Source organism: Pongo abelii, chromosome 11 (assembly GCF_028885655.2).
Source record: "Pongo abelii isolate AG06213 chromosome 11, NHGRI_mPonAbe1-v2.0_pri, whole genome shotgun sequence".
NCBI lineage: Eukaryota > Metazoa > Chordata > Mammalia > Primates > Hominidae > Pongo > Pongo abelii.
In genome coordinates, this window is record NC_071996.2 from 121,225,790 (window position 1) to 121,253,494 (window position 27,705).

General features: G+C 52.7%; 1 protein-coding gene across 20 annotated transcripts in view; it reads right to left on the reverse strand.

Moving 5' to 3' along the window:
• Positions 1–2,798: 2,798 nt before the first annotated feature.
• The window catches only part of TNS1 (tensin 1), a 208,038-nt gene continuing 183,131 nt past the window's right edge, over positions 2,799–27,705 (reverse strand). For 16 of the 20 annotated variants that reach the window (XM_054549819.2, XM_063713032.1, XM_063713034.1 and 13 more), the window contains 11 exons: positions 22,030–22,228; positions 17,946–19,015; positions 15,176–15,262; positions 13,945–14,076; positions 13,475–13,567; positions 12,629–12,706; positions 10,526–10,597; positions 10,102–10,270; positions 9,150–9,218; positions 8,656–8,688; positions 2,799–4,623 (listed from right to left, as the gene is read on the reverse strand). In XM_054549819.2, coding sequence (XP_054405794.1) covers positions 4,479–4,623; positions 8,656–8,688; positions 9,150–9,218; positions 10,102–10,270; positions 10,526–10,597; positions 12,629–12,706; positions 13,475–13,567; positions 13,945–14,076; positions 15,176–15,262; positions 17,946–19,015; positions 22,030–22,228 — 2,147 coding nt within the window. In that variant the 3' untranslated portion in view covers positions 2,799–4,478. The remainder of the gene's footprint in view (positions 4,624–8,655; positions 8,689–9,149; positions 9,219–10,101; positions 10,271–10,525; positions 10,598–12,628; positions 12,707–13,474; positions 13,568–13,944; positions 14,077–15,175; positions 15,263–17,945; positions 19,016–22,029; positions 22,229–27,705) is intronic. The other 4 variants (XM_063713033.1, XM_063713036.1, XM_063713039.1 and 1 more) reach the window with 1 other exon arrangement.

The window sequence follows — 27,705 nt, forward strand, 5'->3', positions numbered from 1 at the left end:
TCTATATAAATACACAGCTGGGGTGGGGGAGGATGCTGGGTGATCTTGTTTCTCGCGCAGAGGGCCTGGGAGGCAGGGAGGGTGGTGGGAAGGGATTTCTTACATTTGTTCTCAATGACGGGTCTGAAGGGAGGAGAGAAATGGGGAAACACAGCCTGCACACACTGATGTGCTCTCACACACACACACAAACAAAACACAGACACAGGAGAGTTTCAAACAGCTTAACACTGATTGGAAAACAAGCTTGGGACATCTCTCTACAGTAACTCCACTGCTGGCAAGAGCCCAGGCGTGGGATATGAACAGAGGTCCTCCAACATTTTGGACATTTGAGGACAGAGGGGCCAAGAGGGACAGATCTGCCCGAGGCCCCCACCCTGCGCCTCTGGGTGGCCCACTTCTCACCTGGGCTATCGCTGAGACTCCACCAATTGGTTGCCCTACAGGCCTCACCTCCCGACTCCCCTCACTGCTGGGCGACATTGAATTTGAAGTTCCATTGCCCAGCACCTCCAACCCATACTCCCAAGTTCCCTAAAGAGATGAGCAAAACACACGCACACACATACATCCACACTTGCACGTGCGCACACACGTCCTGTGTTACCACTGGCCAAGGAAACGCGAGTCTCAGGATTCCAGGGCCTGCACCTGGGGTAAAGGGCTGCTCTGGGACTCTGCCCCCCAACCTCTTGGAGGACCCCGAGTGTGGGGGCAGGATTGGGTGTCTCCCTTGACTCACATGATCTCCCCAGCTCCTAAAGCTGGAAAAAAAGTGGGAGAAGATCCAGGAGGCAGGGGTGATGGATAAAAGTGGGAGTGAGACTAAAAAGTGGAAGTGAGACTAGATTTGATCACACTCACCACCCTTCTGTGTCCCCTGGACAGCATGTTCTCCTAGAGCCGCTGCACAGGCTCATCAGAACAAGGCAGAATCTCCTACTCACCAACCTCCTGAGAGCCCTTTATAGGGGGATCACACTTGTCCAGGAGGGCTGCCCCTCCTGCTCTCACACAACCACTGGCCCCACCATCCCTCTCCTGGCCAGTCTCAGAAGACCCAGGGATCCTCAAAAACCAGGGGAGAAGGAATCCTGGCCATTGGTGTCCACAGCTTTCAGAGCTACTGGAGGAGGGGCTCAGATGAGATGGGTCAAAGGCATTTCCCAAACTTAGGATGTGATGTATCTGTCCTTCAAGTGCCTGGCTAAATAAGAGAGCCAGAACACTGTGATAGCAGGCTGATCAAACCGCTCACTTCCTCCCTGTTTTCCTTCTCGGGTCCCCTCTCCATTGTTTTCTCGCCCAATCCTTCCCTCTTGCTCCCTTTGGGAAAGAGCCATGTGGAGCTCACTGGGCCCCTCCCCTAGCTGAAGGCACATGACCCTCCTCTGCCCTCTTCCCTCCAGACACCCAGCTGGACAGCTGGCGGCAGCACGGAACTGAGCCTGCTGGGGTCTGCTTCGCTGCCATGTCCATGACTCCCCGGCTGTTTCTTGCCCATCTTCTCCCAGACCCTTCCCCGTCCCAGCCCGTGTTCAAGGCCAGACAGCGCTCTCCTGGCTGACACACAGATTCAACAATAAACAACAGTAAAATAGATTCAGGGAGGGAGAAGACAGAAGAAGATAAACATTTACAAAATAATAATTAGTAAAAGTGCTTTCTTTTAAAGGAAATCTTTGGCAAGAATATACTGCAGTGCGGAGTGGTGTGTGTGCGTAGGTGTGTGCATGGGTGCACAGCCCCCCATGACATAGGAGGGCTCTGGTGCAGGGCCCAGAGGTGGGGCCACTGTGGGGACTGGGGAACCCTTCCCCATCATTCGCCTTGAAAGGCCACACTCTCAGAAACTGACTCCTTCCGCAGGGATGCTGGGAGGGAGTTACCAGCTTTCTGGCATGAATGGGTCCTCCCGCAGGGGCACACACGGCTCAGGCTGGAGTGGAGGGGCTGGCCATGCATGCAAGGTGGGCTGTGGTGGGTGGTGAGGAAAGGGAAAGCGACTCTGAAAGCTGACCCCAGACTCAGTCCCGGGCCCCAGCCAGGTTTCTTGAAGGGTCTGATACACCTCCCAGCCGCAAGTGTGGACAGAACATCCATGCCAGGAATAGGATCCTGGGCTGTCCAGTGGAAGATGAGATATTTACAAAGGAAGGGGATGGGAAATATCTCCTATCTTGGAAGATAATTGGGGTTTGCTAAGGAATAAGGAGAGGGGGAAACCCAGATATTTGGCTTGAATAACTCAGAAGGAAGAGCACTTTGGAGGGACTTCGGTCACCAGGCACAAGGTTTCACTCTGGGAAGCAGGGGGTGGCCGGTGGGGCCTCTGCCCCTGCTCTCCACCTTCTGCAGACACCCTCTTTCCAACTCCCTGAAACAGAACGTCCACACTGACACAGCTCCTTGGAGGAGAAAAAATACAAAAGGCACACACACACCTATGTGTGCCATACACACCTGTGTCCCCGCATGCTCACACACTCACTCAGGCCTGCAGAGGCAGGGACAGCTCCCCACACATCCTGGGAGCTGACTGCTGGGCCCCTGGCTTGCTGAAAAGTAAGGGGGCCAAAGGGTGGGACATGTGCAACCCCTCCCAACGCTGAGCCCCACACAGTCTAGGGAAAGCCAAGGCCAGGGCAAGGAGACCCTGGCTGCTCCAAGAACAAAGGCCCCCTACATTTCAGGCTTTACTTACACATATAAAAAAGGATAGGAATTGGTTTATCCCCAGGGAAGGCAATAAAGCAATATGGAAAAACAATAAATACTTCTTGTCAATTTACCTATTCTTTTTTTAACCTTTTCTTACATTTTATTAGCTTACAGATTCTGTCAGTATGTCTCATGTATATATTATATAATATTTATATATCAGTACAATGCCTCTCTCTAGGGGACTCCCATAGGCTTAAGAATGGAGTCCTGGTGAATTTTCCATTCTGGCTTAGAGTCCTTAAATGGTGGTCAGGTGTTTTCCCAACTGTCCAGTGGACCTTAGGCCCTTTGGCCCAAGTGCAAGCCTTCTGCCGACTGCTGCATGGGCAGCGTGGCTCAGCTGGGGAAACCAAGGCAGAAAGGGTGACAGTGAGGCTTTGGCATTGTAGGTAGGTGATGTGGTGTACAGGCAGCAGGCCCAGGAGCTCGGCTGAGGTCAGAGGGTGCCTGCAAAAGCCAGACCCTAAAACACTTACAGAGGGGAGGATAAGGACTCCAGGTTTCTCCCCTGAGCCTCACTGAGAAGGAAGCAGGTTCCCCAGGGTGAATTCCAACACAAGGACCCTGCAGAATAGAACAGGGCTGGGCAGAGCAGGAAGGCTCAATCCCCAGCCCCCAAAAAGGCATCATGCAGGTTAGCAGGTTTGAGATAAGGCTGGTCCTGGGGCATGAAACCCAATAACAGGGCTGAGATGTGGGAGCTAAGGCAGAGTCCAGGGCCCCAGCAGGAGCAACTTGCCTTTCTTGCTGCTGAGCCACATGCCTTGGGGAAGACACCCCGAGCTCAACAGCTGCCTGTTCTGACAGATCTTTTCCTATGGATACACATATCTCTACCTCCTCAAACCAAAGCTCCAGTCTTCTGGCCAAGGCAGGACAGGGTGATGCCATTGCAGACCCTCCCACTCCTGCTGGGGTCTTTATAGAGGAGAAGGGTCTGGCGGCACCCAGGGTCACTAGAGTGCAGGTGCAGGCACCAGGAGAGAGCCTCTGTCACCCATATCTTGGTTGTTTGTCCCTCCCCTGCTGCCCTGCCACCGCCATCCCTAACCTTTGGACAGTATGCATGTGTGTCTACAAACACATGGGACAAGGACAAGCCGAGCTGTTTATAATTTGAGTGGATAAAGGCAGATCTAGATCAATTTATGAGGATGTGGGTGCAGACACACACCCACACAACAATAGAGTGGAGGCACGGCAAAGAGACCTGAGGTGCCTTGGGTCTGAGATACTTTCAAGTGAACAAGTTCTGCCACTTGATGTCCCACGGTGGCTCTGTTTGGTTTGACAATCTACCCTACAGGTGGCCAGAAAAAGATTCTCCCAGCTTGACTTCCCCTTGCAAAGCAGTTGAGTTAGGGAGACAGAGCTTTTCCATTCCCCCCAAAAATGTGGATTCCCAAGGAGGTTTGTTCCTTCTCTTTTGAGGACATCCATCTTCTTGGGGGAGGGAGGGGGTGTTAGGCGGACCTGGTTAGTTTTGGAGGCTTTGGGTTTTTGCAGTTTCCATCTACCCAGGGGAATCCAAGTTCTTCTCCTCCATCTTTTTCTTTCTCTCTCTCTCTCTCTCTCTCTCTCTCTTCCCCCTCCCCTCTGCAGTTCACTTCCCTCTCCCCACGTTGCACTTTCTTCTCTCCTCCGAAATTGGCCCAAAGTCCTCCTTCTGGGTTCAAGAGTGGTCAGGATTCATGGGTCCCCTCGGCACGCACCCCTTCCCCATGGCACTGGCCCTGGGCAAGGGGCAGGGTTCATCTCTTTTGGCCGGCGTTCAGCATGACCTTGGAGATGAAGTTGACGATGGCAGAGGCCGGCTGGTTGGGGTCAAGCTCAGCAAAGAGGTGGCAGGCGTTGTCCGTGGTACTGCCCTGCTTCCGGGCCACGAAGCCGAAGAGCCTGCAGGCGGGAGAGGGCAACGGGCATGAGGGGAGGGCAAGCGGAACCCCAGGAGGTGGACAGCAGCCCAGGCGAGCAAGCTGGTCTCAGGCCAACCTCTCTTCCCCATCCCTCCAGTAGGCCTCAGCATCAGGGACTCGGAGAGGCGCAGAAGAGAATCCTCTGTGCACTCCCCTGACCACAAGCCAAGGCCTAGAGACAGTGTCCCACCTTGTTTAAGGGTGGGCAGAAATCCCCCTTGGAGTGGTGCGAGGGGAGCTGCAGAGGATTGACAAGGCTGGATAGTGAGGGGTGGGGAGGAGACCAAAATAAAATGGGAACATTCCTAGACAGGCCTCTCCCCACCCATCCCAGCCCTACTCCTACTGACTGTTCTTACACACAACACATATGCCAATCAGGAAAGTGCTGTCTGCCTGCAAACGGCTCAGCCTCCTCAGACACCACAAGGTCAGGGAGACAAAGGTCAAGTAGCTCACACCCCTCCACACACACACACTTATTCTTCCTGGGCTCAAGAACCTTGGAAGCCAGAAAATAAAAGGGAAGGTGGACCCCACACCCGTTCCCCACCCCCACCCACAGGACTGGAGTGACCCAGTGTTCTCTTTGCAAAACAGAGTTAAAAATATGAGGGCAGAGAACAGAATGTGAGCTCAGGTCCCCTCCCAGCCAGCATGTTGCTAATTAGAGCGAGATGGGGAAATGAGGACAGCTGGAGATTCCGATGGAAACCCCTCTCCCTATCGCAGGACCACGGCAGCTGAAGTTAGCAAAGGGGGATTCTGCTGGTCCCTGTGTGCCTGTGTGTACAAACCACCACACACATGCACCACACACATACACACCACCACACACACACCACACACCACACACACCACCACACACACCACCACACACCACACACACACCACCACACACACACCACACACACACCACCACACACACCACCACACACACACCACACACACACCACACACACCACCATACACACACCACACACACCACCACACACACACCACACACACACCACCACACACACCACCACACACACCCCACACACAGTGCACACACACCACCACCCACACACCACACACACAGCACACACACACCACCACACACATACCACCACACACACACCATCACACACACACCACACACACATACACACCACCACATACATACCACCACACACACCACACACACACCACACACACACACACCCCACCACATACATACACACCACCCACATACCACCACACACAACCACATATATATACACCACCACATACACATACATACACACACCACCCACACACCACACACGCCACCACACACATACACACCATCACACACATACCACTACACACACACACCACCACACACATACATACCACACACACCACCACACACATACACACCACACACACCACCACCACACACATACACACCACACACACCACCACCACATACATACACACCACACACACCACCACATACATACACACCACACACATACCACCACACACACACCATCACGCACACCACCACATACACACCACACACACACCATCACACACATACACACCATCACACACACCACTACACACACACACTACACACACCACACACATACACACCATCACACACATCACCACATGCATACACCACAAACACACTGCTGCACACACCACACATACCACCACACACACACACACACCATACACACCACCACACACAAATACACCACACACACACAAACCATGCATACATATATATACAGACCACACACATACACAACTTATACACACCACACACACACAACACGCACACAAGCACAACATAGACACACACCACACACACACACAATCCAGCATTTCCTACAGCTCTGCTCCCCCAGCCTTGTTTCAGGGGCCGGGAGCAACAGGGCCAAAGGCCTGGGGTAATGCCCAGGTAGTAGGGGAGCTGGGGTCCACAGGGCATCCCCCAGCACCTCCCTTTCCCGGCTGGTTCGGACCCTGAGCAGGGGTGGGGGTGATCCTGGCAGAGGGAGGAAGCATGCCAGCCCTGGCTGCAGGTGTCTACCAGGATGGAGACCTGGCAACTGCACCTGACTGGAGCACCGAGCCTGCCCTCCCCTGATATTTCTTTCAGCTGTGACTCCCAGGCTCCCGCAATAGCCCAGTCCTGTCATCTGCCACAAGGAATAGATCCAGGCAAGAAGCCTCAGCCCGCAAAAGCAGGAGGAAGCACTTGCAGGATCCCAAGATCTAACATCTCCTTGAATTTTGCACATGATTTCCCTGGCTGGCCTCACCTCGTCCCTGTCATGATTCCCTGTTAGCCCACTGCCCTTCTTGGCCTCTCGCTGTGGCCTCTGCCCCACCCATCAAAGCTTCTTCAGTAGGAGGCTCAACTCAAAACCAGCTCCTGAAGGAGGAAAAGAGGGATTTCCAGGCTTGGGGGCCCAGTTCCCTTCTGTCCCTGACCTTCTCCCCTCGCAGGGCCCTGTGCTGAGTGAGCACAACCACCTTCAAACATGAAGTTCCAGCCTGCTGCCGTGGCCAGCAGAGACACGGGAGATGCAGCAACTCAAAGCACTGATGACCCTATGAAGCCTGGACAAGGCTGAACCCCACCATCCCACACGGCCTCTCCTAAGCCACCATCACTGACCATGTGATAGACTAGTCAGTCCATTCATTCGGACTGAGGCATTTTCACTAGCCTCCTCCTGCCTCTGCTCTTCCAGCCTCCATTCTCTCACTTCTTCACTCGACAAATATATACCACCTCCCCATGTGCCAGACATGGCCCTTCCCTTGGGGAGCCTGCAGGCTGGTGGCCATGAGGCCCCTCCCCTGAAATGGTCCCTCCTACTCCCATTCTCATTTTGACCTGTCCAAATTGAACCTGTCTTTGAAGACCCATCCTTAAATATCTGCTCTTTCCACCTCTCTGAGGTGCTGATGTGTTCTCCTGCATGACCTCCCCAGACGTAAGCTGAACTCTCTTGCTGCCTCTCCCTCCCTTGCAACTGTCATTTTTTTAACGGTGAACGTTTTGTTTTGCTAAAGCAACCTTGTATGAAGTCTGCATATATAAAGGTGAAAGCAGTATTTTACAGCTATAAACAGCAATCCAAAAGCATGACATTTACCTATTATAAAGTCAATCAGTGAGGATAATAGGGCTGTTGGAATAATCCTGACAAAGTGAAAAGTAGATGACAGATCATAGTGATAGTCTCATGTCAGCTTCAGACCCCAGGTTATGCCTATATTTTGTTTTGGTTTTGTGATTGTGAAAAAACCCTAGTTCCTGCTGATAGACAACAGCAAGGAGCAGCAGAGTTTTCCCTCCCTTCTTAACACCAGGTGCAATCCAAGGATGCTAGGATCCTTGGAACACAGTTTGAAAATCACAGAAGCATCTTAGTGCTATTTAGACATCTGTCTTATCTGCTGTGCCAGTGGGCCTCCTGAGGGCAGGGTCAGAGACCCAGGCAGGATCTGAGTTCTTTGGAGGCCCCTAGGACATGTCTGCTGGATGGAGGAATCCACCCAAAGTCCCAGGGCCATCCCCAGAATTCAGACCTTCTGGGCTCCCACATTCTGATAATGCTGTTTTGCTCTGCCACAAGACTCACAGGAAAGCCCACCAAAAAAGCAAGAACAGGAATAAAGGCAGCCAGAATTGGGGCAGAAAAGATCATGTAAGCAACCTCTGCCCCATTTCCTTTGCTTCTAATAAGACTCTGTTTTCTGTCCACTTCCTGCCATCCCTGCTGCTTCTGACTCTGGGAGAGTGAAGGCAGCTGGACCAGATGCTGGGCCTCTGGCCTCAAGGCAGGACACGGCAAAAGGCCTGGAAGCCTGGTCAAGCTTCACTCGGAAGCTGAGTGACCTTGGCACAAAGGTTTTTGCTGCTCTTTCCCTACCCCCAGCCCTGGTTTCTAAATGTGCCGCGTGCTTCCCTCCCTGTGAAGTACAAAGGCCAGCCTGCTGGGCGGGGGTAAGAAGTCACACTTACTTAGCAGGGGCACCACCCTCTGTTTTCATCCACCTGTGGAGAGAAAGTGGGCTCAGGGTAAATCACCATACTTTCTCCCTAGAGCCCAGCCCCACCCATGCCCAGACCCTCTGCAGGAAGGCAGGGAACCCCCACCCCCATTCCCAGGGGACAGGAGCTGCCCAAGATCACACAGAGATGTATTCAAGGTGGAGAGAACACTGCAGGCTGCCTCCTGAGGGGCTCTCCCCATCGTGGAGAGGAAAGGCAGATTCAGGATCAGGGCATGGCAGAGGGGGTAGCAGTGGGCACTGAGTCCCTGGGAGGGTCTCCATATCTATAGTGGGAAAGACTCAAAAGATGCCCCACACGATTACTCACACATGGGCAGACCTTCCAGCTGAACGGAGAATGTACACACATGCACACACACACACACACGCACATGCGTGCACCCACACAGACGTCAGTGTTAGAGAGCTGTGTGGGAGGGAAGCTGTGTACAAGAGACTTACTTTCTTTCCTGTGGATCCAGGTCACAGAAGGTGACAGTGTTGAGGGGGTAGTGGCGTCTGAAAAAGAGCCTGCAGCACAGACATCAGATAAACAGAGAATGAGTGCTGAAGGGGCTGCTTTTCCCCTCCTTCCACCAGCAGGTCAGGCCACCTTTCCACCATCTGTGGCTATTGCAGGTCCACACAACCTCCCTCTTATGAGCAAGATGGCCTGAGCTGCTGACACTGGCGACCTAAGCAATGTACAGAGACAGATGTGCCATAGAATCATCCCAAATGCTAGGGGCTGGGGAAGGAAGAAACTGGCACTGAGGAATAGGAAATGTGGGGAGGGGCTGGAAGAAGAAGCAAAAAGGCCAGGGACACTGTTAGGAGAGAGTCCAAGTGGATGGGCTCTGCTCCTAGAAAGCAGGTCCTTTTTATCAGTTGTATTTACAGCCGTATACCCAATGCTGGCAAATTCTCATAGAAGGATGGATGAATGGGTGGATGGATAGATGAATGGAGATATAGATTGATGAAGGGAAAAATGGGTGGTCAGGGATAGATGAGGGATGAATAAATGCAGGGATGGATAGATGGATGGATGCATGGATGGATGGATGGATAGATGCATGGATGGATGGATGGATGGCTGCATGGATGGGTGCATGGATGCATGGATGGATGGATGGATAGATGCATGGATGGATGGATGGATGGGTGCATGGATGGATGCATGGATGGGTGCATGGATGGGTGCATGGATGGCTGCATGGATGGGTGCATGGATGCATGGATGGATGGCTAAGTAGCCGGGTTGATGGGAGGTAGATGCAAGATAGATGGATGAGAAGGTAGATGAGCAGTTGGGTGCAAGGAATCAATCAATTGGTAAATGTGTGGGTACACGGATGAACAGATGAGTCACAGAAAGGAGAACCCCACCCAGGAGCAGGCAGGGGAGTCTTACTTTCTCTGGTTGTCAGTCAGAGTGATTCCCTGGGCAGAGACTTTGAAGTGAACGATGGTGGCAGCTGGCGTGGGGTCTGCAGCCAATGTCTCAGATGTGGCTTTAGAGATGGCCTGTGGCCCAGTGAGTGACTCCATGTCCACAGAGTTGACGAAGAGCACATTGCAGGCTGGAAGAAACCAACCCAAGAGGGAGTCATGGGAGCTGGGGTGGGTGAGGACATTAACCCAGATCCATTCTTCAGGGAGAAGGTAGCAGGCAAATTTCAGGCTAGCCTTGAGCCAAGGCATCTGCACATAGAAATGTGATCCTCCCGGAGACATTTGGGCCTGGAGAGACCTCCAGCCTGCACCTGCAGGAGGGGTCAGGCAGGAAGGCAGAAACAGAGGCCTGGGCATGGGTACAGTTTCAGGTGACCACTCACCTGCCCCTTGCTTCAGCAGGTCTGCAGTTGAGTTGGCAGGGCCGGAGCTATCTTTTGATTCATCTGTGGGGTCTAAGACAAAAATTCAGTAGGAATTAAAACCCTAGAGCTGGAAAGAAGCACAAGTTTGGCTGAGCTGAAGGTGAGCTCTGCAACTCTTTGGGAGAAGGGACGCTGCTTTTCATACCAGACCCTGGCAGTCAGCCCTGAGTTAGGCTCAGTCTGAACGTCTGATGATTGCTCTAAGCAGCCAGTACACTGGTTGTGAGCTCTGGAGTCCAGCAGAACTGGGCTCAAACCCTCACCCCAGCACTTACTAAGTATCTATAAAAGAAAGACGATGATCATGGTACCCATGTCACTGGGTTTTTGAGCGACTCCATGTACAGCTTAGCCAGTGCTTAACATAAAGCAAGCCTTCAAGTGACAATTGGCATTGCTGTCATTGTTTTGCATTGATATATCTTTGTGTAGGTCAATAAATCCCCTAATTCCCCTAATTCATTAAACCATTGATCCAGCATAACTCTAATTTCAATATTAATAAGAATTGAGTGATGGACATATTAGCTTGATTTAACCCACAAATCTATGCATTTATCAAAACATCACATTGCACATGGTACGTAATTTTTTTTTTTTTTTTTTTGAAACAGAATCCTGCTCTGTCACCCAGGCTGGAGTGCAGTGGCGCGATCACAGCTCACTGCAGCCTCAAACTCCCAGGCTCTAGCAGATTATCCCACATTAGCCTCCAGAGTAGCTAGGACTACAGGCATGAGCCACCATGCCTGGCTAATTTTTTTACTCTTTTGTAAAAACGGGGTCTTCTGATCTTGTTCAGGCTGGTCTTGAACACCTCACTTCGAGCAATCCTTCCACCTCAGCCTCCCAAAATTCTGAAATTATAGGCATGAATCACCATGCCCAGCCAATATTTGCATTTTTTAACAAGTCCCCGGGATATGCTGACACTGCCGGTCTAGGCCCATACTTTGAAAACAACAGGTTTATACAATCTAAATATTAAACAGTTTTTTAATTGCTGAACTATTATGGTAAATTCCATAGGAATATAATTCAATTCGTGTCTGAATTGTGTCATTGGTTAATAGTGCTATTTAAGTTGTATTTGAACTTACAAGCTAATAATATTGGTCCATTACCATTAATAATTCAATGAACTGAATTGGATAAATAGAAATTGTCCAAAAATACTGGCGGTGTTATATGTGGGCACAGCCCCAGGAGCTCCAAGAAAGACTAGAAAAAAATCCTAGGGCCACAGCCTAGGAGCGCTTCTGAAGGTCCTATTGTTGAACAGAGAGAGTGGGGAGAAGGCAGCCCAGCCCGTTCTGAGACCTTGCACTGGGGGTGAGGCCAATGACCCTCAGGTGGGCCCTGTGTTGCTGAGGGCTGGGCAGTAGAGGCCTATGCTGGGAGGAGTTCTAGGTGCCCACCTGCCATGCTCCAGGGCTGATGTGCCTCCGTGAGAGAAGCTAAACACTCCTTCCCCAGCCCTGCCATCTCACTCAAATTCTCATCCTGCATGTCCTCATGCTCTTGGAGTCCATTCCAACTTCCCACAATCAAAACAGGACTTGCTCTTCCCTAAGTCAGGGAACACCCTCCCAGCACACAGATTAGAAAGTCTGGTGACATTTAGGCACCACCTTCACTTTCCTGAGGCTGCTGTCTCCTCTCCATCCAGACCAACCCCCCAACACCTCAGTCTGCCTCCCCGCTCTCTTCCCCAGATGCCCATCTCATCCTCCAGGACATGTCTCCTGTCCCCTACTTCTGTCTCCTGTCATCCCTGGGATGACGTGGTCTGAGGATTCCATATGAATTTCTACATATGGAGGGTTTTCCTGAACAATCTGGCAAGTCCATTTATGTATGTTCCTGGAGTCAAGCTTTTTCATAAATTTTTTCTTCTTTTTTAATAGGAAGAAAAGGAGAGTAGTTTTGAGTTTCTCCAGACTGGCAAAATGACGTGTGTCCTCCAGCCCTGGCCCATGTCCAGAGTGGCTGGCAAGATCAAGACATGACGGGGGCCAGCTCAAGGGTGTGGGTGCTGAGCCAGGAGTCTCACGTTCCTACCTCGGTTTGGAATGACCAGCTTGCAAGGCAGGGCCAATGGGATGATGGAGTGCTGGTAGACCAGGGCAGACAGTGATCCTGCAGGGAGGCAGACGGCATGTCATGGGCAGCAATACTGGAAGCCAGAGGGGAAATCTCCACCTCCACCCTCACGCTGATATACACAATCTTCCACCTCTTTATTACCTCTACCTCAACCCACCAACAAAGCTGAAAATTCACACACTCTTGTTTAACAAGATCCAACAGAGAAGATTCCCAAAGTTCACTCTAGCAGTCATAAAGTTACCTAACAACTTTCCTTTGCAGAAAGTTTCTCCTAACATCGCTCCTAACACACCCCAGTTACTGGGGCTCCTCTGAGAATAGGGCAGAAGGATCAGAGAATTGTGGGATCCAATCCCAGCTCAGTCACTTCTCACCTGTTGGTTCTCAGGTAAATGTAACTTTGATGACTCTTGTTTTTTCATGTGTCAATTCCTCCCTATTAGGGAGGATGACCCCACCAAACAGGATGGTTGTGAGGCCAGATGTGATAGAAGGTGCTGAGACAGTGACATTCACATGGTAGGTGGTCAATTAAGGCAGCTGATTTTACCATTGTTACTCCAGTTATAATGATAACAAGTCCCAGTTGGGTAGGACAAATATAGAATGCAGTTTGGCAGAGTTAGGAGCCACACTGCAGAGGGAGAGAAGCCTCCATTCATTTCCTCTGCTGAATTTATGACAAGGGTGACTGGCAGAGCCTGTCAGAAAGAACTTGGGGTCAGGCCCCTAGAGGAACCCAGGACAGAGCCAAGACTCAGACCAGCCTGTAGAGACGGGGGCAGGAGGGCAGCTCACCGAAGTTTGGCTCATTGGGGCAGCCCTTGAGCTTGACTCCTCTGGGGCCGGTCTCTATCAGAAAATGCCGGACCAGCTCATGGGTCATGTCTCCTGGGACAAAGAGAAAGAAATGAGGCTCAGTCCCTTCCCATGGCTTCCTCCCACCACCTCCCAAGACTGCTTCAAAACTTCTGCAGTGTGCGGGGCCAAGATGGGAGAAATGACTGAAGAGAGAATGTGGCTGGAGCCCCATGGACTGCAGAGCCCACTGCTGCTCTCCCAACCCTCAGGAAACACACGGCAGTCACCCAATCGTCCTGCTTTCCCCATCTCTGACCCCAACCATCACCAAGCCCAAGACACCCTCTTCCGAAGAGCCTGATGGGAGTTAAGGTCCTGCCCAACACCCTGGGTCCCTCCAGCACCTCCAGGTTTAGCGACTGTAAAGCTCACCTGGTCCTGAGCCCCATTCTGGGAGATGAGGTTACCTTTTTTATTCTGCTGCATGATGGTTGGAGGTGGCGAAGACACCTTCATGGCCAGCCCGTAGGCGCCTCGGAAGGAGTGACTGTCGCGGATGATGAAGGCCCCTGGCTCCTGGTCCTTGAGGAGCGCGATGGCTGCATGGGGAAGGGACAAGGAGAGAGGAGGAAGCAAGACTTTGGTGGCGCTAGTTTTACTTAAGTCTCATTGAGCCTACCGACCTTCGTTCTTTCTTAGGTGAGACAAATTTTCTTTAAAGTTAAAATTTAACTACTCCTAAGGGTCTTCCTGTACTCAGGTTGGCAAACTTATTCTGTTGGGTTTTTATGTTTGTTTTTGTGAGACCGGGCCTCACTCTGTCACTCAGGCTGGCATGCAGTGGCACAATCATGGCTCACTGCAGCCTCGACCTCCTGGGCTCGAGTGATCCTCCCACCTCAGCCTCTCCAGTAGCTGGGGCCACAGGCCACTATTCAGTGTGTGCCATTTTGCCTGGCTCATTTTCTTTTTGTTTTTTGTAGATTCAGGATCTCACTATGTTGCCCTGGCTGGTCTTGAACTCCTGGCCCCAAGTGATCCCCCTGCCTTGGCCTCCTGAAGTGCTAGGATTATAGGTGTGTGCCACCACACCTGGCTGGCAAACTTACTCTGCAAATGGCCAGAGAGTAAATATTTCAGGCTTTGCAGGCCATGCAGCCTCTGCTACAACTACTCCACTCTGCCACTGCAGCAGGACAGCAGCACAGAGAGGATGCAAGCCAGCAGGTGTGGGTGCGCCCCAATAAAACTTCATTTACAAAAGTAGGCAGCATCCAGATTTGACCCATGGGCTGCCGTTGCTGACCCCTGTCCCACACGCAGACAGGCTTCCCCTGAGAATCATTCCCATATTGTCAACTTTGTTCTCTCTCCCGGTAAAATGCAAAAACCTCCCACATCAGGCAGACAGAGAGCTAAGGTTTCATATTATCTTGGCAGACCTTTTACTTTGCCCAGGAAAACCAAGGCTTTGCTGTTTTTAGGAACCCTTCCAAGAGATGTCTACAACCACTGCTTCTGTGTTCCCACACTTCACTGCGGGAAGTGCTTCCTACTGTCCAACTTCAATCCCAGCCCCCTCTGCGATGACCCCATACTACAAAGAGGACTGAATTTGCCTCTGTTCCTTGCCCAGGGAAGACACAGCAGGCCTCAGCCAGCTGTGGCCTCTGATGGACCACAGAGCCCAGCACTCACCCTGCTCCCTGGAAATCTCAGGCTTGTACCAATACTTAGAAGTGTCCTGGACAAACTTCACTTTAGCCCGCGTCTCCGGGCTGTTGTCTAAAGCAGAAGGGAAGAAAGTGTTATGGGTTAAACTGTGTTCGCTCAAAACATACATCAAAGTCCTGACCCCCAGTGCTTGTGAATTTGACCTTATTTGGAAATAGGGTCTTTGCAGATGTAGACGAATTAAGACAAGGTCACACAGGATTAGGGTGAGCCTTAATCCAGTATGCCTGCATGCCTGGTGTCCTTACAAGGAGAGGAGACAGAGATAAACACAGGGGAAAGCACCATGGAAGGTGCAGGCAGAGACTGGGGTGATGCATCTACATGCCAAGGGACACCAAGGATGCTGGCAGCCACAAGAAACTGGGAGAGAGGCCTGGGACAGATTCTCCCCCAGAACATCAGGAAGGAGCCAACCTTGCCAACACCTTGGTTTTGGACTTCTAGCCTCCAGAACTGTGAGAGAACACATTTCTGTCATTTATAAGCCACTAAGCACATGGTCCTTTGTTATGGCAGCCCCAGGAAACTGACATCAAAAGCTGATTTCCTTGAACACCATGCGAACACAGTGGAAGGGACCTTCGGCCTCCTCATCCATCCCCTATCCCCTGCCTGCCATCTGGGTGGCTGAGCCACCTCCTGGTGGAGGGCCTGGCACTGCATTCCCGCAGAGCCCACCGAAAGCTTTCCTCCACCCCGTGTTCCCCTTTCCCCAGAAGACTGTGACTAAAGCCTTCCTACAGCTTTTCTCCCATGGGCTAAAACACTTGCTTCTAGAACCTTTCTCCACAGGTTCAGTTTCTCAACTTTAGCATACCCACCATGAAGACGAGGGCAGAAAGATTGATTTCTGCCCCCTTTTCCCCAGGCCTCTCCTCACTTTCCACAGGGAAAGCCTATGTTCTGCATCACATAGAACAAAAAAAATCACTTCTCTTTGGATCATACAGGTGATGGCTGGCCTAGAATCTAGAGGCCATCTACTGCATGTCAGGCACCCCGCTTCTCAGGCAGACAACACCCCCACACACACCCGTGCCCAGACTCTGCAGACCTTGGGAATTTGTCATAGAACATTAGATTCTGGAGGGGGCTCAGACAGGACACAGTCCAACTGCCTAATTTTACATATAAGGAGAAATTCGGAGATGAGAAGTGACTTGCCCAAGTCACACAGATGGTGACCTTGGTAAGAGGCCCTAGCAGCCAGTTTAGGACCAGCTAAACTGTATCTTCCTGTCTAAGCATCAGGATGTGCGGCCCTCACTCTCAACCTCTTCCTTCAGCTTTTGGCACCAAAGAAAACACAAAAAGGGAGGGAGAATAGAAAAAGATGAGGATTCCACATTTTTCCTCTCCTGTCTTCAGAGACAGAAGTTGGCGTGAAAGACACTGCAAAGTTAAGAGAGGAGGTCGGGAGACATAAGTTGTGTCTCCAGTGCTTAGTCAATTTCAACCTATGATTTACACTCCCTTATGCTTCTGGGATCTGTCTCCGGGCGAGCGTGAGGGGAGAGGTCAGCTCCCTTTCCTGGCAGCTGTGTGCTGAAGAAGGTCTCTGGGTTAGGCAGCTGGGCCGTGCAACTGCTGCAGGCTGCGTTTCTCTGTCTGAAGCCCCAGGCCCCACTGCTGCCGTGGCCTGTTTAACGAGCTGTCAGAGGCGGCTGCAGTCCCACGTGCCTTCCTGTGTTGACTCCAAAGGCTATTTTAAGCAGGGAAGATGGTGGGAAACAGGAAGTGTCCCAGCTACTAGAAGTTTTGCATCCTTCAAGGAGAGGGGCTGGGAACCAGATGTCCCCAGTGGGCGGCAGGAAACAGGGGATGCAGGGTCATTCTAGGTACCCTGGCTTGGCAGGCTCAGGGCAAGACCTGAGAGTGATGCCGGGAGAATCTAGGCAGCTGGGGCCCATCTGAGGATGCCCAAAACATTCTAAATCTGCCTCAAACATCCAGGGCCACTGTGCACACAGTCAAGTTCAAGGTTGGCCTTTGTGTTTAGACAATGAGCTTCCTAAGTAGAGGCAAAGGTGGCAAGTTCTGGCGATAGGTGAAGAATTCACTGCACAAACCTGCATGGGCTTCGATGCAGTTGGGTCTATGAGGAGTGATGTGGCACTGTGGGGCTGGCAAAGGTATGGAGACCAGGTTTGGAAGGCAGGTTTTCAAGATCATGCTAAATATGACCCCCAAGATATGGACACACAATAAAGACAACTCCAATGATGCTTGAAGACCATTAGTTTTGGGGTGGCGTGGCCTGGATTGGAAGCCTGGCTCTGCCGTTTCTTGACGGTATGATACTAGACAAGTGAAAGAGCCTCTAAGCCTCAGTTTGTAAACTGGGGTTAATAATATTAATACCTACTTGACCAAGTGGCCAAGAAGCTTAAATGAGACAGTACTTAGCTCAGAGTCTGGCACACAGCATGTGCTCAACAAGTGGTAATGGCTATGAGGATGATGATAATCATAACAGTAATACTATTCATTATGATTTTTATCATCCTCATCTGTATCCACATCCTCATCTCAGCATCCACAACCACAGCACACGTATCGTAAGGACACCTCCAACTCTCCTTATACAGATAAAGAAACTAAGTCCAGAAGTCAGTGATTCACCCAGGGTCGTCTGCCAAGGGAATGTCAGAACAGACACTGGGATAGATATTTCACTCTTGTACTTACTTCATCAGCAGGAGAGGTGAAAATGGAAGGGGGAGAGGCCCACCTGGCATGGAGTACTTGGAGAAGTCGGGCAGAGTGTGGGAGAAGGAGACGGTGCTGCCCCCGCTGGGACTGGACATGCCGCTGGCGACAGGCGAAGACACCTTCCCGTTGATGGTGGCATAGTTGGGGAGGCTGCCTGCCCGGTCTCCCACCGACATCCTTCGCTTCTCTGGCAAGGCCGGTGTGGGGCTCCCTTGCCGGAAGGCTGCTGAGTCTGGCGATGGGGAGGTGGCAGGGCTGCTCAGGCCAGGGTAGTAGGCAGGGGAGACGGGGAAGGAGGGCGTGGAAGGAGCCTGGTAGCCAGAGGCACTGCTCTGCCGGGACAGTGTGGGTCTCCGATCCTCGGGGATGGAATAGCCACCATAGGCCACATGCCGGTCCAAGCAGGGGCTGCCGGGAACCACAGATCCAGACCCTCCGAGGTGACGGCCCAGGCTGGGGCTTCCAGGGCTGGCTATTGCATTGCTATGGAGACCGGAGGCCAGGTTTCCTTGGTGAGCCCCAGGGTGCCGGCCCAGGCTGGGACTCCCTGGGGTGGTAGCCACATTGTTGTGGAGGCCGGAAACCTGGTAGGCCCCTGCTGGATGCCGACCCAGGCTGGGGCTCCCCGGGGTGGTCGCTGCACTGCTCTGGGGGCTGGAGACGGTGCTACCATGGAAGCCAGTGCCTGGTGGACCCATCATCTGGCGATGGCTCAAACTGGGACTGCTGGGGGCAGCCATGCTGGGGTTTATGGCCCGCCGGCCGAAGCCAGGACTAGGGGGAGTGTTGGTGCCCACTGTTCTGTGGCGCGCCTGAGGGCTCCCAGGCACTGTGTGGACGCCAGCCACACTGAACTGAGCTCGGGCCTGGCTTTCCGGAGAGGAGCTGAATTGCTGAAGTGAGTAGTCGGGGCTGCTGTAGCTACTGCCCACAGTCGGGAGAGGAGAAGAGCTCTGGTAGTTTCTCTGGGCAGACGGGCTGGGCTGTCCCAGGCTGCCTGAGCGGAAGCCAGACTCCAACAGAGGCTGGGTGGGCGTCCGGGGACCCTGGTCACTGCTCTCTCCTGATGGGAAACTCCCCACTGAAGTGCTGCAGAGAGATGGCAGGTTGCGATGTCAGCGGACAGAACTGAATGAAGGGTGGATTTACAGCAGACTGTCTGCCCTCCCTCCAACCATGAACAACAGTAAGAATGGGCCCACTTGCAGTGTGGCAGGACATCAGGGTTTTATACGTTACCTTACAGAACCATCAGAAGAAGAAACTGAGGCTCAGGGAGGTTAAGCAGTAGGCTTAGGACCACACTGCTTATAAAAGACCAGGGTTTCAACTTAGCTGTGTCTGATTCCAAAGCCCAGGTCTTCCCCACTGCACCATGCTCACTCCTGAGCAACGTCAAAGTGAAGAGCCCTCTCCTATCGAAACTGGAGGTGGCTGTCATGTTATAGCCTCCAGCATCACAGAAATTCCCAATGGAGTTTCCTGGCTCCTGTTCCTACTGGGAGTAGTCCTGCCTTGACTCAGTTTCCTCAAGTGTGATATCATCATCCTTAAACATTGACTGAGAGTGCTAGAATTGGGCTTTCACTCCTAGATGGCTCCAAAAAAGCAAAGACAAGGAATCATAGGGGAAGGTTTCACATCAGGGGATTTGAAGTCATTGTAAGGTCTGCTCTCCAGCCACTGGGGATGTGGCCACCAATGGAGAAAGCTGTCTTGCATGGTAATGAGGCTCCTGTCATTAGGAGCATTTAAGCAGAGGCTGACAGACCTATTGGCCTGAATGTTGTAGAGGGAATTTCCTGCATTGGGAGGTTAGATGAGATGAGCTCAGAAGTCACTACCAATTCTGACTCTGAAGCAATTCAGTTCAGAGGAGACTGTATCTGGGGTAATTGTCACAATCAAAAGTTCCCTTGTAAAGTTAAGTCTAGGTCTGCATGGAGTGACATATGAGAGCACAGCAGTACAATGTGATGGCCAGTGAGTTTTTTTGCTTGTTAAAGTTTTTCCATGTGGAACATGACAGGACTGGATTAGGTGACCCTGACTCCTTCTAGACCCAAATTTCTATCCATCTATGGTGAGAGAAACGAAGGTTGACAGGGGCCTTGCATAAACTAGTAGCTGTAAGGAGGGAGCAGGCAGGCTGTGCACCAGGAACCCCCCATGGGGAGGGGTCCTTACTTAGCCAATGGGCCAAAACCTGGAGCTGCAGGCTGGAAGGATCTTGTGGTGGGCTGGCCCTCCCTGGGCCAGGTTGGATAAGCTCAGGTTCACGGGGTGATATAAGGTTTTGGTCGGGGGTGTGCTCTTGGGCCAGGCAAGAGCCAAGGGCAAGGAGAAGGTCAGGGGCCAGGCTAGGGCAAAGTCTACCTTGTATCCCAGAAAGGGTCAAAGCAGAAGGCCACCTCCTGGTATAATCCAGAATAAACTGGATTCTGAGGAGTGGGAGACAGAGCCAGGCTGAGCAGGGCGAGAGAAGGAGACACTAAAATGGAATTCTGGAAGGCTAATCCCAGGGGAGTAAGGCTAACTTCCTGGAAAGGGCCAACACTTCAGCAGGAGGGATTTGAGTGAGAAACAATGAACAATTTCCTAATGCCAGGGCTCACTGAGCATCAACAGTGGGTGGCCGGGGCAACTTAGGAAAATCCCCTTTCCTTTAAAATAGGAAATGCAACCCTCGGCCAGAGTCAGGCCTCCTGAGCAACACAGCCTGCTGCCTGTTAAGAGGCTGGGGAGGGGGAATGCTTGGCTTAGAATCCAGAAGACAGTTGCCTCTGCTCATCTGCTCCCCTAGTCCTCCCATGGTGCCCCCATTTGCAGGGGAGGCTCAGCATTGAGCCAGTGTAGACTGTGCAGCAAACTGGACCCACTGGGCCTGGCAGGGGAATTTGCAGGCTCTGTGACATCCCAGGCTAGGAGGGCAGTGGGCACGGCAAAGAAGGGATGGTCAGGGCAGAGTCTCCCCTCCTGGGGGCGACACCTCCTAGGTCCTCCTCCTTTGCCTGGCACTCGATGCCTTGCTTGAGCTGATCGCAACCCTCCTTTCCTATGCAGTCATCCCATCTCTTGGTCCCCTCCACCTTCACCCCCTTTACCCCCGCTACCCCAGTCAAGCAGCTCCTTGCAGCACCCCTCCACTGAGCCTGTCAGCAGGGACTGTCCACCCACCTCTGGGCTTTCATCTCTGTATGATGCACTCAGAAATATGGATGCCAGCCATCCATCCACCCAGGCACCCCCTAATGGCAGGCCACATGCCCTCAGCCTCACACTCCCAACATGGCCACAGCCCAGTCCTCTGTCCCTGCTGGGCTGTCCTTCTGGAATGCCCTGTCTCTCTTTCTTCATCTTTCAACATCCTGCTAGTTCCTCTACACCCTTCACAAATGCCTCTAGCCCTCAGAAATCCTCCCTGCATCCCTAGCCAGAAATAATGGCTCCTTGTTCTGAGCTCCAAGCCCTTCACTCATGTGTGGGCTCTGGGCCCATCTGACTCTCATCCTGTGCAGGGAGGGCACCATGACGCAGGTCTGGGGCAGAGGACAGAGATGTGGGCTCTGGAACCACACGCTTCCACCTGAATCCAATTTCTGCCACTGCTTAGCTGTGGGACCTGGAATAAGCTACTGCACCTTTATGCCTCAGTTTCCTCTTCTGAAAAGTGGGAACAATAATAGTGCTCACCTCCTAGGATTGCTGCGAGGATTAAATAACTGCATTAAGCACTTAGCAAAGTGCCTGGTACCTAGGATAAGCCCACTACGTAAGTCATTACTGTTGGTAGATTTTCAACTTGGGGAAGGACTTTGCCGCATTCACCATGGTACCTACCCTTCACTCCTTCCAGCACAGTTTTGGATGGGTGGAATTGAATGCGGCCTGGGAATTATAGGTCACTGGGCTCCCCACAGGATTCAGCACACAGGACATGTGCCCTCAATGCACCTTGATGAAGTGGTTTGCAAGGTGCCGCCATCTGGGTATGATTTCTGCCTGTCCACGCCATAGGCAACAGATCTAGGAGGCCTCACCCATCCCGTCCCAGTCCCAGGCCCGGATTCTCATCCCCCTCCCACTGCCCCTTCCCGGCTTACCTGTCAGCGCTGAGGATGGGGCTGCTGGTGGAGAGGGGGCTGGGGGAGACAAAGGAGCCACCCAGGGTCCCGTTCCTCAGGGGTATCTCGTGGCCATAGGCCTGGGTGGCTGGAGCGCTAAAGCTCTTGGGCTCAGAGTCCTGAGCTCGGGGCCCAGCCACCGCTGTCCGTGCCACAGACTCCACATAGCTCCGGGGCTCTGGAAGGGGCAAGGGGACAGAGACGCTGAGCACAGATCCACAGGGGTGCAGTGCAGGTCCCACCCAACCTCCCCTGGAACACAGCCTCCTGGACTCCTGCCTGGGAACATTGGAATAGCCCCCAAAGGACAGGAAGGGGTCCTGCCTGCCCAGACCCACCCTGCCCTGCAGTGACCTTTCACCAGGGCCTTGCTCAGAGGAGGGGGCCCTGAAATGGATCCCAGGCCCCGCCACAGAACATGGCCATCAGAGACTCTTCCCTCCAAGGACTAAGAGGCTGTCCACAGCTGGCACCCCCTTTGGCTGCTCTCTTTCTTCAATGACCTTGCTCAGCACCCAGGCCCTTCCAGGTTCTCCTGGTGCCACTAGAGTCTGGGGCCCTACAGCAGGCCCACAGGTCCATCCCTGCCTTGCCTGTATCCCAGAACAGTGCCAGAATTCATGTGAGCTCCACCCCCTGCCCAGAATCCAGAAACAGCCTTGGCCACCCAGCAACAGGCCTGCACTGGTGAGTCTTGCCCTGTGGGGCTGCTGTAGACTCACCAGCCCCTTCGATGCCAAGACACACCCACCCCCCTCTGCCTGACACACTCAGCATTCCTCTAGAGACTGGCATCAGGGAACCCCATTCCCAGGCAGAACTCAACATTCCATCACCCACCTCTGGCATTCCTGTAGCACTGAGCAGTTTACAGAGGACCTCATTATACGCGGCACTACCTGGTGTTCAAAACAGCCTAAGAGGCGGTGGGGGACACATGCTAGAAAAGGCCATTTTACCGATAAGGATGGATGCTGAGGCCCGGCAAGGGAAATGGCTAGGTCCCAGATGGCCCGACTCCCAGATCAGCACCTGCCCAACTCCTCTACAGCCTCTGAGGCCAGCTCCTAAACGAACTCCGTTTGAAAGAGGAAGAAGCAACAGAACGCTCTTGTTTACCCCGGGCCATGATCCGGGAGGAATGTCATTCCCACCACCTCCAAATCCCACCCTGTCCCTGTCTTACCCAGAAGGAACCTGGCCTGAGTACAGAGCCATACTGCCCACAACTAAGGCATCCACTGAAATCAGCCTGAGAAACTGAAGAACCAGAGTCTGTGCATCCCTCAGGAGGCCAGGCCCCTGCAGCCCCTGCTGGCCAAGACTGCAATGGTCAGAGTTGGAGAAGAGCCCCCTCCCCCAGGTGTCCTCCAGAAAACAATGCAGAGATCCCCTAACCAGGGCCAGTACACTTTTTTGTAAAGACTTAATAGTAAATATCTTAGGCTGTTGGGTCAGGCTGTCACTGTTGCAACTATACAACTCTGCTGTTGTGGTGTGAGAGCTTACATAGACAATAGGACAGCGTATGGGCATGGCTGGGTTGCAATCAAACTTTCTTTACCGAAATAGTCAGTGGACAGGATCTGACCAGCTGCCACAGTGTGCTGACCCCTGATCTAACCTATCTCCTCAGCCCAGAGAGGTGAAGCCATGTGCCTAGGACACATGGATAATTAGTGGCAGTGAACACTAGCACCAGAGTCTCCAGACTCACAAGCTGCCTCTGGGTGACCTAGACAGGGCCCATAGGCTCACAGGACACCCAGAGCTGGCTCTATCCAGCACTTCAGCCCATCAGGCAGAGAAGAGCCAACTCCATAGGGCTATTCCTAGTGATAAAAAGAGCAAACAATTATACAGGAAAAGTAGGATTTGGGGGATGTAAGTACCTTGCCCAGGTCACAGCTGGCAAGGGGCAGAGTCAGCCAAGGAACCCAGGCAATCTGGCCCTGACCTGCCCTTACCCGCTGCACATACAACCCTCTGCAAGTCGGGAAGCCAATAGTTTCAGTGAGTGTCTTTAGTCTTGGGCAACTGGTAACCCAGCTTGGGAGAAGAGACCATCAGAGGGAGTCTCACCCACAGCCATGCAAATGACACCCAAGATCAGAGTCCACTCTCCCCTCCCGTCTCTTGCCACCCTAGGTCACTCTCTGAAAACTCTTCCCAGACCCTTCCAGGCACTCATCATGGCTTCGCCCAGGTCCCCACGGCTCTTGGCACCCCTTCTCTCCCAGCCAGGGAGAGAAAGCCACTCTTTGGCTGCCCGTGGGCTCCCAGAGCCTGCCTAGCTGATCTGTGTGCCTAGCCCTCACACAGCACCTGGCACACAGCAGGCCCTCAATTTGCACGTGCTCCACAAACTCACATAAGCATGATCCTTACCCTCCAGCCCCATCCAGAGACACATAGTAAGACCTCAGAGGCACACATCCATTTTTCTCATTCCCTGAAGTTCAGGTTGAAACCTATGTGAATGACACTGTGAAGGTCTGTGCTTTTCTCCAATTCACTGACATCACTCCTGATCCACTCTCTACCCTGATCTGCATCCCTGGAGGCTGACTTTTATTTATTATGTCATCCAGACCCCCTTAGTCTCTGGCTCAGGATAGCTTTGGCCTTTGGCTAGTAAGGAGGGACTGGCAGGGTATGAGAGGGAGGAAGAGAGAAGGGCAAGGTGCCAGTGGCTACATCCCCTACCCACCTCCCTCTAGCCACACTCCAGTCAGCAGCCCTGCCCTCCAGCTCCCTCCTGGTTCCTTAAGGCCTGGGAGGATGGCTCCCTGCTCCTGATAGGGAGCACTTGGGGTGCTTTACCATCCCTCACTGCTCTGCCCAGACCTTTTAAGAGTCCATCAACTGTCCTAGGTTGCTCCATTGGAATGAACCATCGGTTTCCCACCAGGCCCCTGACACACACATTAGGTAAGCAATTCACATTGTCCTACGCCCCACCCCTTTAAAGGAGTACAGGTACCCCTTCTAGCAACAGTAAAACTGAGATAAAGTGGGCTGCACCACCCCGTCCTGTAGTCAGGACACAGCCAAGCCTGTGGCTTGCCTGTGCTTACTTACCATTAGACAAGGCTGGGTCTACTGACTGCTTCTGGCCTAAACACAGGCACCTGAGCTGCAGCCTGGGAGTCTGAGGGTAAGATTGCATGGAGGGCCCATGGGACAGTGTATTAGAAACCCTGAGATGGCTTGATAGGATGGCCAAGTTCTTAAGGCAACAGTCCCATTGGCCCCTTCAGCTCCTAAACTGCAGAACACCAAAGGAGTTCTCAAGACACTGGGAGTCTGAAGTTGGGGAACAAGATGGCTCGCCCAGGGAGAAGCAGCAGCATCCATTCTGACCACAATGTCGGAAACAGCCCTTGTGCATTGGGTGGCCAACCTAGTCAAGGCCACTCAGACCCAGCCCCACCTGGCCCTGCCCTCACCGGGCCCCCATCTCCTTTCTCCTTCCCAGTGCATCCTCTTCCTTGGTCACCTGGTCTGCCCTCCCACTGCCACCACTACCTGCCCTTCCAGTCCCAGATCATGGGGTGGAGATGAACGAAGCCCTTCCATACAATCTCTACTCCTCATGAACCCCGAGCAGGAAGGACCTTTGAGAAGTTTGATTTCCTGAGTTCATCTCCAGAACTGTTTAAAACCCATCTTCAGGGCTAAACATTAGTTTTCAGATGCAGATTTCCATATTGAAAATGCTTCCTTTTTCTGTCTATTCCCTGGCTCTTTCTCTCTCTCCCACCCCAGGACAATATACTTCTACTTGCAAGCTCTCCCCTCACCCACCACCCATGCACTTACTAGAGACTTTCTGGGACTCAGTTTCCTCATCTGCAAAGTAGGAATGAGGATACCCACCTGCCCAGCTAGGATCAGGTGAGAAGAGGCAGGAAACAAAGTTCCTCCTAATTCTTTCTTGCCAATCCTAGGCCCAGTGTTCAGAACCAGCCCTGCTGCTGCCCCCGCTGCTCCTAGCCACCCATCCCTGCCTTCCTCCACTCCTCACTCACACCACCTCTCCTGCTGTTTTCCTCCTTCCCTCCAATCCTGAAGCAGCTGCATCAGAGGCTACAGGGAGTTGGGCAGGGCAGGAGAGGTGGGGACAGGGAGGGTGCTTCATGTAGAACATTCCAGGAGCCCAAACCCTGCCAAGTGGCTGCTGGCGGCAGAGAGCAGCTGCAGCACAGGGTGACTTGGGCTCCTCCAGTCTGGCACTGTCAGCTCCTCGTCCACACCCTGAAGTGCATTTTCTGTCTCCCCAAAGAGGCTCTTTGCTTGGAGAGAAGGGGCACACCCACCCTAAGTAAAATCAAGACATGTGGGTGGGAGAGAAAGAAGGGAATATGGAAACCCCCAGGTCCCAGATCTGGAAGCTCAAAAGTTAGAATTCCAAACCTTTTAGATTGAGCCACATGCCCCCTCCTCCCAGCCCCCATGACATCCTATTCCTACCTCAGCTCAGCACTTTTGCCTAATATTGAAATGTCTGTTGGCATCACTCTCCTCACCAGCTGCCTTACACATCCTTATATTCCCAAAGCCTGGCACACAGTCAGTGCACAAAGTATTATGAATAAATGAATCAAGACATGAAAGAATGAATGAATGTAAAGTGTTTTGCACAGCGTCCGGGACATAGCCGACATCCCTCAAATTCTTCTTTTCCCCAAGCCGAATAATCTTGCCTCTGGCCATTTTTGCCTCACGGGCATTTTTTTCTGAATTTCCCATCAAAGTATCAGCAGGGAAATCAAGCAGAGCCTCAGAGGGTCAGCAAAGAATGAGCTTTAGTCTGACCCGGGCGGTGGCACATGAGTCAGGAAATAAGGAACTGGCTGCCCACAGCTTTGCTCCCTGCCCTTTCCCTGCTCCACTCCCCAGGCCACGGGCAGCAATTCCAACTCCCACGCTGGAATCCCAGGGCACAGTGCCTGCAGGCAGGAGAAGGACTTTGAAATGGCCACTTGAGGAAGAGACAGGAGACCAATAACTCCAGTCTGGCTCCGTTACCTCCTAACTGTGACCTTGGGCAGATCCCCCAACACCACCCACAGTGCTGATGTCAGCTGCATATCTGTGACAACAATGGGTGTGGCTGAGCTAACCCCTAAGAACCTTCCCCTCCAAACTGTGTGGCTCTGGCCAGAGCACTTGGGGCCCTGTAAGAGGACAGTCATTCAGCAGGTGCAATTGGCAGATAGTTCAGTCCTGTCGAGGCCCACGCCCCTGAAGTCACCCCAAAGTGAGAGACACAATCACCAGGCTCTGCCAGCCTGCTGGATAATCCACCCCATGGCCCTTCCCACTGGAGAGTGTTTGAGATACTACGGGTCTGTTAAAGTCAACCAGCTGCGAGGAGAGCTGAGAGCCTATAGCGTGGTCCAGCGTCTGAAGCACAGAAAGGTTGGCTCTGAGCTCCAGCTAATTCTAGGCTCTCTCTCCCAGCTCCTGCCCTGCCAGGACCAGCAGTCAGCCTCCAGCTTGGGAGAAAGCCCTTTCCCCAGGCATGAGGCTGCAGGGGAGCAAGGAGGGGCCGTTCCCAGCAGAGGGAAGCATGCTGTGGCCCACCTGTTCTGTCTCTGGAAGCTGCCCTGTTGTGCAGCCCCCGAGCAGCCTGATGCTGTTGCCCAGCCT